General features: G+C 34.6%; 1 protein-coding gene across 6 annotated transcripts in view; it reads right to left on the bottom strand.

Annotated features, from left to right (window-relative positions):
- Window positions 1–1513: 1513 nt before the first annotated feature.
- Window positions 1514–15342, bottom strand: part of RBM25 (RNA binding motif protein 25) — a 56160-nt gene continuing 42331 nt past the window's right edge. For all 6 annotated transcript variants that reach the window (XM_090271095.1, XM_090271100.1, XM_090271096.1 and 3 more), the window contains 9 exons: window positions 14466–14688; window positions 14270–14359; window positions 12031–12104; window positions 10495–10645; window positions 8525–8849; window positions 7884–8158; window positions 7460–7558; window positions 6529–6576; window positions 1514–1953 (listed from right to left, as the gene is read on the bottom strand). In XM_090271095.1, the coding sequence (XP_090127221.1) occupies window positions 1861–1953; window positions 6529–6576; window positions 7460–7558; window positions 7884–8158; window positions 8525–8849; window positions 10495–10645; window positions 12031–12104; window positions 14270–14359; window positions 14466–14688 (1378 nt within the window). In that variant the 3' untranslated portion in view covers window positions 1514–1860. The remainder of the gene's footprint in view (window positions 1954–6528; window positions 6577–7459; window positions 7559–7883; window positions 8159–8524; window positions 8850–10494; window positions 10646–12030; window positions 12105–14269; window positions 14360–14465; window positions 14689–15342) is intronic.

Here is a 15342-nt window from a genome sequence, read left to right as displayed (position 1 = left end):
TAGTATAAATATGGTAAGACATATCTTGTCTTAATAAAACTGGAACAAGATGTTAGGATGAGGGTCAATTTGAAAAAAGGCTAGTAAGTGAATTTGTAAATGGCAAGGAGCATATTTCTGAAATTTCCCTTGATAAACCAGAATTTAGAATATTAAAACACCAAATGGGTACATCTCCACAAAGATTAATCCGAAATAAGGTAAATGTCCTCTTTGACCTTTAGTTACTAATACTCAAAGAAATCAATTCAGCCCATATTTTCAAGTATCTAGTATGCACAGCAAAATTACAATGTGCCATTTATTTAATAAGACTCTGAAAGAATGAGTCCCCGAAATCAAATATATACATTTTTAATATTTGAAATATTTACATAATGGAACCATGCCATGGTCCAATGTTAAGAACAGTGTTTTCGAATGTCCTCTTTAGATGAAAAATAATAAAAATAAAAAAACTATTAACTCAAGCTCAGTTACGCTCTACATTTCTATTCCCAATCTTTATTTTTCTTTTAAATAAATACTCAGACATGGGAATAGCTGCACCTACTTTATGTTAAGAACTATTTAAAACTTGTTACATTTTCTGGTAATTTTACTCCCTGGTGAAGTTGATCTATAATAAAGAAAGCCCCACGTGTGTCTCTAACACCATCAATGTATTTTTAAACTTTGGTGAGCAGAGGCAAACAAGGTGTGTGCTTGCATGTATACACACAAGCTGTACACCCTTTACAAAACAAAAATGGCAACAAAAATTAATGGTAACTGCCTTAAATGATTTACTTTATCCTTAGATATAAGAAGGAAAGTTCTGTAAAATGTCATGCTGAAATCCTATTGTATTGTCAAACTTTGCTAGTCTGTAAAATTGCCAAAGTTTTTTTGTTTTTTGAAGTTTTTTTTCATTTATACATTTTGCATTTTTTTTAAACAAAGGGTACACCCAAATTAAACTAAGGACCAATCAGTGCAAAGATGCACTAAATGAAGCTCTTCAGAATCTAAGGATCTGCCTCATTTCTGAGCAATGAAATCGGGGCAGGGGCAGAGGGGAGGGAGACACTGATTCACACTCCCTTAAAAAAGAGGCTGAAGCAGCCAGGATCAACAGGAAAACCCCATTCCGTTCAAGACTGCTGCTTGCCAGAAAAGAATACCATGCTGGGAGACTATTAACCTAACTATCCCAGACATTTGGATTGGCACAATACCATGTTTCCTTTACAATTACGTATTTTTCAGTTAGAAAATGTTTAAGGGAGCCCTCCGAAGAAAATTAGGGTAAAGGTTTTTATATGTACATTCACACAAACACATTCATACAAAGATACAGTAGGAATGGACAGTCTGCTAATTTTCGCACTCTTTTAAATTGCATGCCTTCATGAAAGCTTGCCAATTCTGATCAAGGGGAAAGGGTAATAGGTGTAACTGGTATTCTTTCAATTAAAATTGTTCATGTTGGTTCCTATACAGTACAGTTCAATATTAAGTGCAATTCTGCAAAAGAACTGGGGAGTCATTTTAATATTTACAAGGAACAAATCAGCAGAACAAGATTATATCACATAGGCTGTGTACAGCAGCTGTGGCTTATAAAACATACCAGTAATTTGTACCTGGTGAGTATAAAGAGAACCAAAGTAGAATTCAGATATCTTTACAACCAAGGGAGTACACAGGGAATCAACAAATTGGAGAAGGAAAAAAAAAAAAAAATTCACATTTTCTACATTAAAAAAAAAATTACAGGTCTCACAAATGTCTCTGAAGACAAAAAAAAAAAAATTTCAAAGTTTTTTGAAGGATGGGAAAGAAGATATCTGAAATGGAACTCTAAATGTAAAGAGAATTTTACTTCACAAGACCAATTTTCTTGGCTTCTGTTTCATATATCAATAATCTCCACATTTTGACTATAAAAACTTCTGCTTCTTCATCAAGTACCTAAAAGAGAAAAAGAAAAGTTAGTAACATATGTAAGATAAGCAATCAGCATCACATAACAATAGTGACTGGTATAAAAAGGGCTGCAATCTACTGACATGCATTTACTTTCAATAAAATGAAGAAAATCTGTCTAAAGTGAGAAATTTATTAAGTAATACATGTAAATTACAAAGAAATGCATTCAGCAAAATTCCATGGCTTACTGAATACTGACACCACACCAACCAGGGATCAGACCAGCAACCTAGGTATGTGCCCTGACTGGGGATCAAACTTGCTATATTTTGGTGCATGGGACGTCATTCAAACCAACTGAGCAACCTGGCCAGGGCTTGATGCAACTTTGATTCGAACTTTTGTCTTTACAAGTACTTTTATATACATGGTTTGTTTGTTTTTTAAGTTTATTTATTTATTTTTAGAGAGCGGGGAAGAGAAGGAGAAAAAGAGGGAGAGAAACATCAATGTGTGGTTGCCTCTCAAGCGCCCCCAACTGGGGACCAGGCCCACAACGTAGGCATGTTCTCTGACTGGAATCGAACCAGTGACTCTTTGGTTCACAGGCTGGCATTCAAATTCACTAAGTCACACTAGCCAGGGCTATATACATGTTTGAAAACTATTTCCTAGAAGAGGCAAATACTTGTTATAAAGAACATAGTAATTTAGACAGAACTAGTTGTACAACTACATAGTAATATAGAGTATTGCATTAACCCCCAAAACAACCTTACAATCTTAATGTTTATGGAGTCTTTATGTATGTGACACTGAATTAAATATTAAAAGAAAATACAGGTAAAGCATTTAATACAGTGTCTGGGATACAGTAAACAGAGTAAGTGAACACTGTCATCACTGCAGAGACACAAGACTACTGAATAAATAAAAGGTCCAATTCCTTTGGCAAATGAATAAATCCAATTATCTTCCTATCTACATAGGAGTTAGGGGAATCAGGTCCTTGTCACTACCCCTACCCTTAATTCCACACACAGTCAGCCCTCTACACCAAGGCTGTAGTGAATGAAATGAAATATCATGTTTCCTTCTACAGGAGGCATCTATGATAAGCTTCAGGGTATCACTACCATGAAGATTTGTTGTCTGATGTTACCAGTTTAAGTTAGAAGTTAAGCAAACCAGATCTCTAGCCAGACTACTTGGGTTCAAATGCCACTTCTACCTCTTACTAGTTACATGTCCTTGGTTGGGTTACATAAAATGAAAAAACAAAAAACTGTGGCTACATCATACTGATTCATAATTTTAAAATCTAGTATGTACAAAGTGCTTTGAGAGTGCCTAATAACTAAGTGATCAGTAAAGTAAGTGCCTAAGAGTAGCCAGAAATTTTTATTTTGGAAAATGTCCCTAAATTTCTCAGTGACGACAAATAAAGAAATTTTAATCAGCCTTTTATGAGCCAGACTTAACCAGTAAGCAATTCAACAGAACTATACTGCAACTCTAATAAGAAAATCATACCTTGGAGATACAAATAGAGGTACAAAATGCAACCAAAGTTCATTAATTTATGGAAAACGAGAAAAGAAACAGTGTGAAAAAGTACTATTTTTAATTAAGAACAAAAATGCTACTTGAGCTAAAATTCAATCTTTTATAAGAGAAATATTTAGAGTCCATGAGCTTTTTTTAAAAAGAATTTTATTAATTTTTGTTAGAGAGAGGGGAAGGGAGGGAGAAAGAGGGAGAAAACATCAGTGTGCGAGAGATACATTAATCGGTTGCCCCTTATACATCTGCAACGGGGGACCTGGCCCACAACTCAGGCATGTGCCCTGACTAGGAATTGAACCAGTGACCTTTTGGTTCGCAGGCCAGCACTCAATGCACTGGACCGCACCAGCCAGCACAAGAGATCATGAGCTTTGGCCAAAACAGGTTGACAATACTAGCTCAGTGGTTTTCTTCCTCCCACTGTAATCAATGAGCCAAAAAATAATCAAAACCATATAAGTGATTGATTAAGCAGTAAAGAATCTAATAATATTCTAAATACCAAAAAATTTCAACAGATCAAAATGAACACTGACACATGACATCTTCACTGACAGTGATAACAACACTAACAAGACCAAAAACTAGAACACTGATTTTTTTTTTTAATTCCTGAACTCTGGCCTATGTGCGAAAGAAAGCCTCTTTGTACCCCAACGAAAACCTTTTAAAGAGCCTGGAAGGTCATAAAACTTCAGATTCTATCCCCAGAAACTGTCTCCTTTCATTTTAAGGCTCAGCATAATAGAGCTAACAAACTTCTCACAAATGTGTTATCTGGAAATTCAGTAACAACCGCATATACGGGCTCCCAGTATAATTTTCATATATTTCAAGTAACCCTGAGAGACTTTCAGTACCCCAAAATCTTTTCCTCCTACTTCTCACATTTTTTGCTCTCTATAAACAAATTATCTTCTGGCATACTTTCAAAGGAAATCTGCCATAGAGTAATATATAAAATGAGAATTTATAGAACATTCTCTGATTAAGAACTTTTTAATTTGAAGAGGTTTTGATATTCTGTATTGGTTGGTACATTTGGATAGAGGAAAGTGTCATGAGAAGACCTTGTTTTATAAATCAAAATTATTGTCTTCTGTATATAACATTTATGGATTATAGTTCTGCTGGGAAGCAGAAAATACGCTATCTACCTTTAGACATCGTACAGTGCCTGGACACAAAATAGCTCAACCTTTTGTTTAGGTACCTCACTATGCCCCACCTGGACAACTTTTTGCAGCTCAGAATGCAAGTTCCCCCCGTCACCTGTCACCTTGTATCATGCTTCGTGTTTCTTCTTCCTCCTTAACTCTTCTTTCTATTGCCGCCTTCCCACTCTGGCCTTTGGACCCCTATTCCACTTTATACTAAGCATACTGTACTCAACTTCTTTCTTTTAGTGTTTTCATCTACTTACCTACCTGAACATCTGATGTATCCTCTAAAGACCCTGACACTACTACAGCCTTCTCATCAGAAAGTTCCTCACTTTCAGAGCATTAGTCTCCACAGGGGAGGAGAAGCTGCTGGAGCTTCACTGTTTCCATCCTTGTAAACGGCATCTCCACTGAGGTTCATGAGATTGCACTACAGCACCCTTTCACCCCAACAATAGCTGTCTAGCAAATGCCTAGTTTTTCACCCTCATTAAAAGAGCAATCAGGCAGCTGGTTCCCGTATTTCTCTCCAATTCCTATCCCAACATGCAATAATTTCAATTTCTACTTATATGTCTTAGGCTTAACCCTTTGAATGCCAACATTGTGAACAATGCTGACAAATTTTCCCAACAGTGCCAGCGTCGCTCCCAGCGACTCTTCTTACGATGGCTATAAATGTAAATAACAATGGAATAATTAATATTTTGTTTTATCCTTTTTTGTACCTCAGATTATATATTGATATAATTTTTTCTCATGTTGATCCAAATTTCAAATTACGCATGGCATTCAAAGGGTTAAAGTTCATTAAAGAAAACTCTGGTGGAGTAGCTCAGTGGATTTGGGTGCCATCCCAATACACCAAGGTGATAGGTTCAATCCTCGGTCAGGGCCTATATAAAAGTCAACCTATGAATTCATAAGTAAGTAGAACAACATATTGATGTTTCCATCTCTATCTCTTTCTTCTTTCCTCTCTCTCAAAATCAATAAATAGAAATTTTTAAAAAGTTTGTTGAAGTCATTCTAAAAAAGGACATCACTCTGTTCCATGACCATATCTGGTACCTTGCCATCATCTGGACTGATCCACCACTTGTATTCTTAAACTTTCCACTCTCCAACTATAACTTCAATGGACCACCACTCCTCTTCAAACCACCAGGTCTGTTCCAACAGTATTTCCTTCTCCTCAAGCTTGAGGTTCATAATCCATTCAATCACACTCTCACCTTTACATCAACACTCTTCCTCCTTCCTTTCTCACAGAATCACAACGTTAGATAAATGCAACTACTGACACTATTGTAATATCCAAATTAAATGCAATTGTAAATGTGACACTTGACCACTTCCAAACCAACATCACCTATCTAAGTGACAACACAGTTATACAACCTTCAAGTCTCAATTTAGACGGTAATTCCCATCGGTAATTTCCCTAACTACTCTCAACACCATCAGATGCTCTCTCTCTTCTACCCCTTTTTACATATCCCCATTATAGCAAGCATATTAGGATATCAAATTGGTATACCTGTCTCCTTGATAGTTCAAAGGTAGACATTCCTTGTTATTGTGCTTCTAATACATTGTTCTACCCAGGAAGCACTTAATAAATGTTCTCTAAATGTCTTAACAGGTCCAGGATTGATAGTTATACATACAAACATGAAAGGTGGAAGTGGGGAGAGACTGGTCAAAAAGAAAACCTTAACTTTAGTGATGTCTAATTACATCTTGCTGTGGGTGCCTTTATCCTCCTTTAATACATATTCAAATTTTGATTCAGGTCTATAAAAACGATTCTGGAACCAACATAGTTAGAAAAATCAATCAAATTCAGCAGTTAGTTTGTTCATGTAGATATGAATTTCTGACTTACCATGGCAACATCATCTAAAATGCTCTGAGGTGAACTATGAGCCATAACCTAAAAGAAACAATTGTCATTCTGAAAATAAACAAACAAAACAAACAGCAAGATAGTCAAGCATGTTAAGATACCCTCAAACTAGATGTAATTTTCTTGTGACTGAAGAACCTTTCTATAAATTTCTTACTTCCACAAACCCCACTCTCTTCAATGGAAATTTGACACCATAACCTGGGATCTTAATCTCTATAGCATCTGTCTTCTAATTCAAATCCAGACTTACAAATTTTAGTGCTACAATAATTACAGGTAAAAGGACAACCTAAATCTGCTAATTCTAATGTTAAAATAAGGAGAAAAATAGCATTCCTTTAAATGTAATTAGTTATTTCCTTACAGAAATATGGTACTTCTATATACTATAATAACTGTCCTATGGGGGTAATATTAGTAACTTACACTTTCTAAGATTGTTAGGGGGTTTCAAGATGGTAAGGTTATATAAAATGTTTAACACAGTACCTGCCAAGAACAAAGCCCAGCACACAGTAATCAACTAGTAAATATTATGTTATGAAGGAAACTAATTTTCTTTTCCACCAAAGGATGGATGACTAACAAAGAAATTAATGAGATACATCCATCAGGTGTCTCCACAAAACCTCCCCAACTGTACTACAGCATCATTCTAAACACTGAGACAAAAAGGTGGTGGCAAGGCAGTCTCAGGGGCAGGAGGACAGCAAAATTTGCAGTAGCCAGCAATTCTGTCCTCTTTGACTCTCTGAAATGAAAGCATGCAGTGTAGGGTCTGAAATAGGGTGAAGGGATTCATTTAAGTAGCCATGAATCTCTTAATTGAAACTATCGCACACTTGGCTCTGCCAGATATTTTAAAGTATAAAACAAATGTTGGTAGTGAAGGAAGAAAAAGACTAACCTTCGAACAAACAAAATCAACTAATGTAGCTTCTTCTTCACCTATGTATTCTATAATTTTCTTATTAATCCATGGTCTAATTCGTCGTTCCATCAGTATCTAAAAAATAAAGTACAGTTACTTAATTGAAAAGATTTTTCTTATTACACTTAAGAAAAAGACTATAACCTTGTGAGTTTTCCTAATATTAAAATACAATCACTCATTCAGAACTAAGACAGGTATTTATTAAGATATATTCGCTTCTAAATTATAAAGACTTCAAGTGCCATCAACAATTCCTCAATAATCTACTAAATTCTCGGCACTGTCAAGGTTCCAGTCACATTATCATCCCTACTTATCATGAATAGAATCACCTGGGTTTGTATGCTATATTCAAAACCACTTCCAATAAAATGATGAATTACAATTTGCTACTCACAGAATCCACAATAGACCAATCCAGGGGATAAGCAAAAAGCTCAGGTTTGGCAGTAGGGATTTTCTCAATGAGACTCTTAATGTGTTTGCGCTTTTCTTCAGTGTTTACAGTGCCTTTGGCAGCATTTTTATCATCTTCGCCGTAATCCAAAGGAACCAGTTTCCTTTTTCGGGGTACATCATCACTGTCTTCATCCTCAAATTTGTTAAAGACACTATCTACAGGGAGTTTCTTTCTCTTCACAGAATTAGGCTGACCAGGACTATTGGAAGCACCTACAGTAAAAACATTATATTAGCATGATGACTTAATTTTCAAATGTTACATTTTACAACCCATCATCCCCTCAAAAGCAGTACAAAATATACTTCCACAAATCTCAGAGAAAAATCCCAACTATAAAAAATAACTCACTACTCACAAGTGCTAGAAAATTTAACTTTTCATTTCTTCTCAGAACTCGAGGCAGCTGCAGATATAGGAGCACTACTAGAACTATGAAAACAATAGTAAGCTAGAAAGGCATTTTCGGATATTTTTCTATCTACCTACCAAGCAGCACATATTTATATATTTCCTTAAGGGGCAAAATTTAGGTGTTTGCAGGAGAAAAAGAAGAAAGGAAGGAAATGCTAACATACCCAGCTTAAGACTTAGTCCTATTTTTGGCCTATGCTCCTCAGGTTGTTGTTGATCTGGTGAGTTTTCATGAGGAATAATAATACCACAGGGAGACTCATCCCCAGGAGTGTTGGGGGTTGCATTGCCACTGGCAGAGGAAACAGAAGGGGCAGAACTGATGGGCCTCAGAGTTGGTTTGAGACAGGGTTTCTGCTCTGGTTCTTCTTCCTCTTCCACGGGTTCCTCCCGTTTTTCTTCTTTTTCTTGCTTTTCCTCTTCCTCTTCTTCTGATTCTGGTTCTTGCTTTATTTGTGGTTGTCTGCGCCTCTCAGCCTCTTGTTCCATCTAAAACCAAAAGTAATCAGATTAACTCAAGCAGACCACAGCTCTACTTAATTCAACTTACATTATTGTCACCAAAAATCTTTTTCACTTTCATTAGGAACAATGAAACACTGCCTGTTTCTATAATCAGAAGCTGAGTACATCTGTAAAGCGTATTAGGTACTATGCAAAATTTTAAAAATATTTTACATATATTACCGTTCTTCAGTGGTGTGTACAAACACTTCAGATTAACAAAGGTAAATATATAATAGTTGGCTGATTCAAAATGAAAAAGGATTTTTTCAAATATGTATTCAAGAAATTATGACCAGAAGTTTTATTTTAGAACAGTATACACAATGCAATACATGAGAGGCAACTCAAATCCTCAGCATGGTCCTACTCACTTCTTCTTCCTAGTTAATGGCTGAGGGTGGTAGTCACTTCTGTACTCATGAATCAAAAGAAAAAAATAAGGGGGTGGAGGGGATTTAGGAGTCTAAGGCCTATAAACAAAAGGAATACTACTCCCCGAAATTATGAAAGGTAATAAAAAAGAACAACATTATAAAAACTTAAAAATGAGTATTTTTTCTGAGCATGAAACAAACGAAAATATGTATATTCTAAACTACATAAAATTTCAAATCCACTGGTAATCAAGAGAATTAAAAAAAAAAATCCCCAACCTAAATGTTACAATGGTGAGGATTTAAAAGAACGATACTATGTCCTGATGGTAAAAGTATGAAAAAAAGACTAAGTGCTATAAATTGGTAAAATTCTGGGTGGAAGATTATACCTCATTTAAAAACATATCAGAAAACACCATGTAAATTATAATCCCACTTATAAAACTTATGTATGAGTGATGTATATGTATAACTGTATGCTAACATTTAAAAAGTAAATTACGTATTTTAATGATTATAACTGGCTAATAGAAATCAGATGGCCTTTAATCTCATTATTGTGTTCTATGTTGTCTTAACTTTCTGTTTACTCATGTAAGTACTTTTATCAACAGAAAAAGAACACTATATCATTTTGAAAAATAGACATGTTAGAAGACATGGTTTCTATTAACAAACAGCATGTAACAGATTTTTAAAGTTGATAAGAAGAGATCAAAGATTATTAGATTCATGATATATTAAGAACAAAAAGCTTTTTAGAAATGACACTCTACATTCCTCATAAACATGGGGTATGCCATGTCGTATGATACAGTCTTTTCCTTTTAAATGACAAGCTGTTCATTAAAAAATATTTTGGAAACAAAATAATTTAGAATGGCAGTGAGAGAGGTAACTCAAACCACAAAAGCACATTGTAGAAAGAGGGTTCTAGCAAAGTTTCATTAAAAGGCATTCATTTAAGTAATATTCACAAAAATAAAGGAATAACACATCTGGAAGATGCTTAGAATAATTAAACTTACACATAAACCAACTGATAATTTGTGTAATAAAATAAAGTACCAAAAACCTCCCACAAATAGCAAGATTTATGAAGCATAAAGTGCATTTCCATTATAAACAAAACTCCATCACACTCAGCTTCAGATGACATACCAATGGCACTCAAAAAATATTTAATTAAGAAAAAACTTAAATCACCTGATAACCTTAAAATATTGTTATGTATGTGATAGTTAACTCACCCTCTGAAGCTCTGCATCTGGATCTGGATGTCCTTCCGCCAGAAGTCGCTGCCTGATTTCCTCTAGCTCTTCCTTTTCTCTTTTCCTATCCCGTTCATCTGCTTCCATTTCCTTTTCCCTATCACGCAACCTTTTCTGAAGAGCACTTCCTCTGTGAAAAAATATCATAACAGGCTACCTTCAATACTCAGATCAACAATTGCATGTGAAGTCTCCAAAAGCACTCTCTTTCAATACTAAAAGCCGCATGCTAACAGAATGAAGACTCTTATTAATGTTAGTATCTGCAGAACACCCAACACACTGTGAGCTCTACATGTTACCGTTTAATAAGTGAGCATTGTCTTGTCACTTATCATTATGCTTCACTGTTAAGTCATTCTAAAAAAGTAACTGAAACAGGCAGAAAAGTAACTTCCAGGAAAAAAGAAAGCTCTCATTCTGAGCCTATTCCACAGGGAAACCCCAACACGTAATTTGTGCTTTCTGGGATGCCAAGCTGTCAAAAATTAACACAAGAAGTTGTAACACTAAGAATAGCTCTATTCTTCAGGCAAAATAAATTCTTTCCTTTGTGGAAAAAAATCCTAGAAGGTAGCAGTACAGGATTAATAGAAAATAGAGGTTCTCTCTAACCAGCAGTGTATTATATCTCGGAATGTTGAAATTATGTACTATTTCATGATTCTGTAAGTTTACATTTTTTGGATTTTCTACAAAATCAAATCTTTGACATTCTTTCTATTTAAGTTGCTAATTCTGATGTTTTCATTGTTTGGCTCCAGTGTATTAAAACTTAATTATATATTAAATGCCTCTACTACATGCCTAGATCATGTGAAGTACATGAGACTTTTTAAAATTAAAAATACTGTCCGTATCTTCAGGGAAATTAGTTTGGAAATAGAGGGAACAGAACAAAGCCAACAATTTTACCGCACGCAGTGACATAAGTGCTACAATGAAAGTAGTTTAGAAATGCCATGGGAACAAAGAGATGAGGGAAGGCAGGTTTCACCAACTCTCACCACAGTAATATATCAGCTGGGTGGGGGAGGGGATGTAAGGGTATTCAAATCGCTTGGTGGCACTGTTGAAATCCTCAAAGACAACAATTTCTAGACTACCTTAGGCAGTTATAAAGATCAGTTATAACTTGCTATAACAACTGCATATCTAGGAACTCTGTCATTTCTCTGTTAACTCTTGTTAAGATAATAAAGTTTATTTAAAAAAAAAAAACCAAAAACTGCACATCTTTAAAACAAAGGAAAATTTGTAATACTATTATGGACTTCTCCCACACCAAAAAGATACAAAGAATTGTCGATCCTTTGGCAACAACTCTTCCCTCAATGCCCAACTGTCCTCCCCAAAACAGCGTATCAGCTATGGGGGTGATTAAAGATAGAATATGAAGATTTTGTTTGTTTTTGTTCCACTAAGTGAACTTGCAGTCGCTGGTATACAAGGGAAAATACACCTAAAAAAAAAAAAAAGCTGAAAATAAGAGCTCATAAGGCAAGAATTCTTTACCTGTAATATTTGGGATCATCTCTATCATCATCATAATCTTCTAAGAATTCTTTAAGTCGTTTAGCTTCTTTTGCCTTTGAGGAAATGAAAGACAAGGTGTGCAAAATTAACATAATAGTCCTTTAGGTTACACCCTCCCCCTTTCTTGGGAACAGGTTTTTCTTATCCATACCACTTGAACTTTAAAATTCTCATATACTTCATATATTAAATGTGCATAACGGTATATATTTTTTTTGTCTTTTACTCATAAGACAAGTCAGATTTAGGATGTATCTGTAAAATAAAACCACATATAGTATGCTATAATAAATTCCCTCTCTGAATATAATCTTCCAAGTATAGTAATTATTTTCTAATTAATGAAACTGAGCACATCGAGAAACAAAACTGAAAGTTATCTTTTTGAATCTGTTAACTGAAGAAAAATACTAAACACATTTAATTTGCAGGTAAATTATGTTTCAAGTAGTTTTTGTGAAATTCAAGATTAAAATTTTAAATCATGTTCACACATCAATTTAAAGGTAATGCCTGTCTCACTTTGAGTACACAAACCACGAAAGTACACAAACTTCTCAGTCTTATTTTTGGAATTTTAAATAAAACAAATATTATATTTAATTGCAGTTACATATAACAATTATATAAATACGTAATATACATCTATAACTATTACATCAACTATTAAATCTATATACAAAGCAAATAATAGGTTTCTGACTACAGTAAAATTTTAACACACGTCATCCAGTCCATGTATTACGTCTCTTCAAAGACTTCCCCAATTTAATCCTCTATGACCAACTCCTCCCCCAGAGTCTCTCTGCATTCCCAAAATACTATGACTACATCTTCACCACACCTTAAACACTCATACATGCTACAGGAAGTGCCTTACCTCTCTGGCAATACTACCCACTGATTTCAAAATTAGAAGCAATAGTTATTCTTGTATGCTCAGTACTTAGCACAAGGATTGGATGCAATATACAGTAAAAACTTGTCAAATGAATAAAAGCAGACTTTGAGGTAGCAATGACAATACAAGTATCTAAATAAAACACAGGAAAGCTCACAAGGTAAACACTAAAACATAAGTTACCACTCTTGAAGAGCAGAAATTTCCACTTTTTATATCAGAGACTTCTGTTACTTGAACATTTTAATAATGAGCAAGGAAATGTTTTTGTGTTTTAAGTTCCCAAACAAAAAATAATAGGAAATTTTTCTCTAGAAAGACAGGTTTCAGATTTGCTTGTAGGAAGCAGAATCACTTCAATTCTATTCCACAATGTTGTCGGTGGCAAATATTTCTTCAAATAATTATGTTTCTTACTATGCTATTCTCTTCCTACATTCTAACATAGGGATGAAAAAGAAATTCTAGAACGAGAGCTACAATCCAAGGAAATAAAAGGTATTTTAAGTAATTCAATGACGTTATGGATGTACTATCCAGAACACCCATACAATCTATCTACTTACTGCATGCACCCTTTCGGTTACTTACAAAAACTCCCTCTATGTCTCATGTTCAAAAGCTATTTGAAGAAGATACCCTAACTTCAGTGAAGTTTTTGGAAGAATAATCTCCAAACTGGAGATAAAGAAACTTCCATGAAATTCTGGCAAAGACAGAACAATGGAACATACTACTAAAGCAAATACTATGATAAAATATATTTTTGTCATTTTAGTAATAACCTAAACCAACTGCTTCACTGTTATAGCTTATCGAACAATGCAAATGTAAAAACTAAGATGTAGTTTTTATGATTACAATGTAGTCAAAAGAATAAACAGTAACCTAAGGAAGAACTATAATCCATAAATGTTATATACAGAAGACAATAATTTTGATTTATAAAACAAGGTCTTCTCATGACACTTTCCTCTATCTAAATGTACCAACCAATACAGAATATCAAAACCTCTTCAAATTAAAAAGTTCTTAATCAGAGAATGTTCTATAAATTCTCATTTTATATATTACTCTATGGCAGATTTCCTTTGAAAGTATGCCAGAAGATAATTTTGTTTATAGAGAGCAAAAAATGTGAAAAGTAGGAGGAAAAGATTTTGGGGTACTGAAAGTCTCTCAAGGTTACTTGAAATATATGAAAATTATACTGGGAGCGCGTATATTTTAATTATAAAGTTACTTTTAGTAGTTAACAGTGAAGAAATGATTGCATTTGTACCTGAAAAATCGCTTATTTTTAACTAGAATTATTACCATTTCTCTCCTTCTTTCTTCTTCTCTTTCAGCCTCTTTCTCATATTCCCGAGTTTTCTTCCGTTCTCTGATTTCCCAATTCTTAAGACGCTAAAAACGAAATTGTCAGAGCTTTAAAAACGTATACAAAAGGTTAAGTTTTTGACTAAGCTATGAAGTACCAGGCTTTAGGAATAAAAGCATTTCCTCAGTTTACCTCTTGATAAGCAGCTTCTTTCTCTCGGAGTTTTCTTTCAAGTTTTCTTCGCTCATAGGCATCTTCTTCATCTTCTTCTCGATCCCTCTTCTTGTCTTTCTCCCTCTCACGCTCCCGTTCCCTTTCACGTTCTCGCTCTCGTTCGCGTTCTCTTTCTCGTTCCCGTTCTCGCTCTCTCTCTCTTTCCCGCTCCCGTTCCCTTTCACGATCTCTGCTCTTTTCTCTACATAAAAAGATTTTAAGAAATCTGTCAAGTCTTTGTTTTCCTTTAAAAACCAAGGAAAAGAACAACATATATTATGAAATACACAAACTCACAAGACAGAATTCAGCATTTGATTTCTGCAGAATTGTAAACTCCTCTATACAGTATTCCCTCACTTATCGCGGGTACTACGTTCTAGACCGCCCTGCGATAGGTGAAAATCCGTGAAGTAGGAACCTTACATTTATTTTAGTATTTATATATATTTTAAGGCTTTATAAACCCTTCCCACATACTTATAAACTGTTCCCAGTCCCCTATTAACCTTTCCCACTCCCTTATTAACCTTTTCCACACTTCCATAAACACTACTTATGTTCTTAAATATATTCTGCACTCTTGAACCTATGTAACTTTAACATACAGCACTGCAAAATCCCGCGATATAGTGGAAAATCCACGATAAATTAAATATCTTTTAAAATTCTGTATCTGTCATAGACATAGAATATACTTCCAGCCCCAAATTCTGAATTCAATGTTAATGCATATTGGTATCTCAGAAAACAAACAAACAAACAAAAAACCCTGGGTATAAGAAATAAAAAGGATTAATGAACATATTAAGAAGATAGTCTATTTCACTAGTGGTCAAGGAATAAAGGTGTTAGA

Source organism: Furipterus horrens, unplaced genomic scaffold (assembly GCF_987537825.1).
Source record: "Furipterus horrens unplaced genomic scaffold, mFurHor1.1.pri manual_scaffold_3, whole genome shotgun sequence".
Lineage (NCBI taxonomy): Eukaryota > Metazoa > Chordata > Mammalia > Chiroptera > Furipteridae > Furipterus > Furipterus horrens.
Note: the sequence above shows the minus strand (reverse complement) of the source record. Positions and strands in the feature narration are given on the sequence as shown.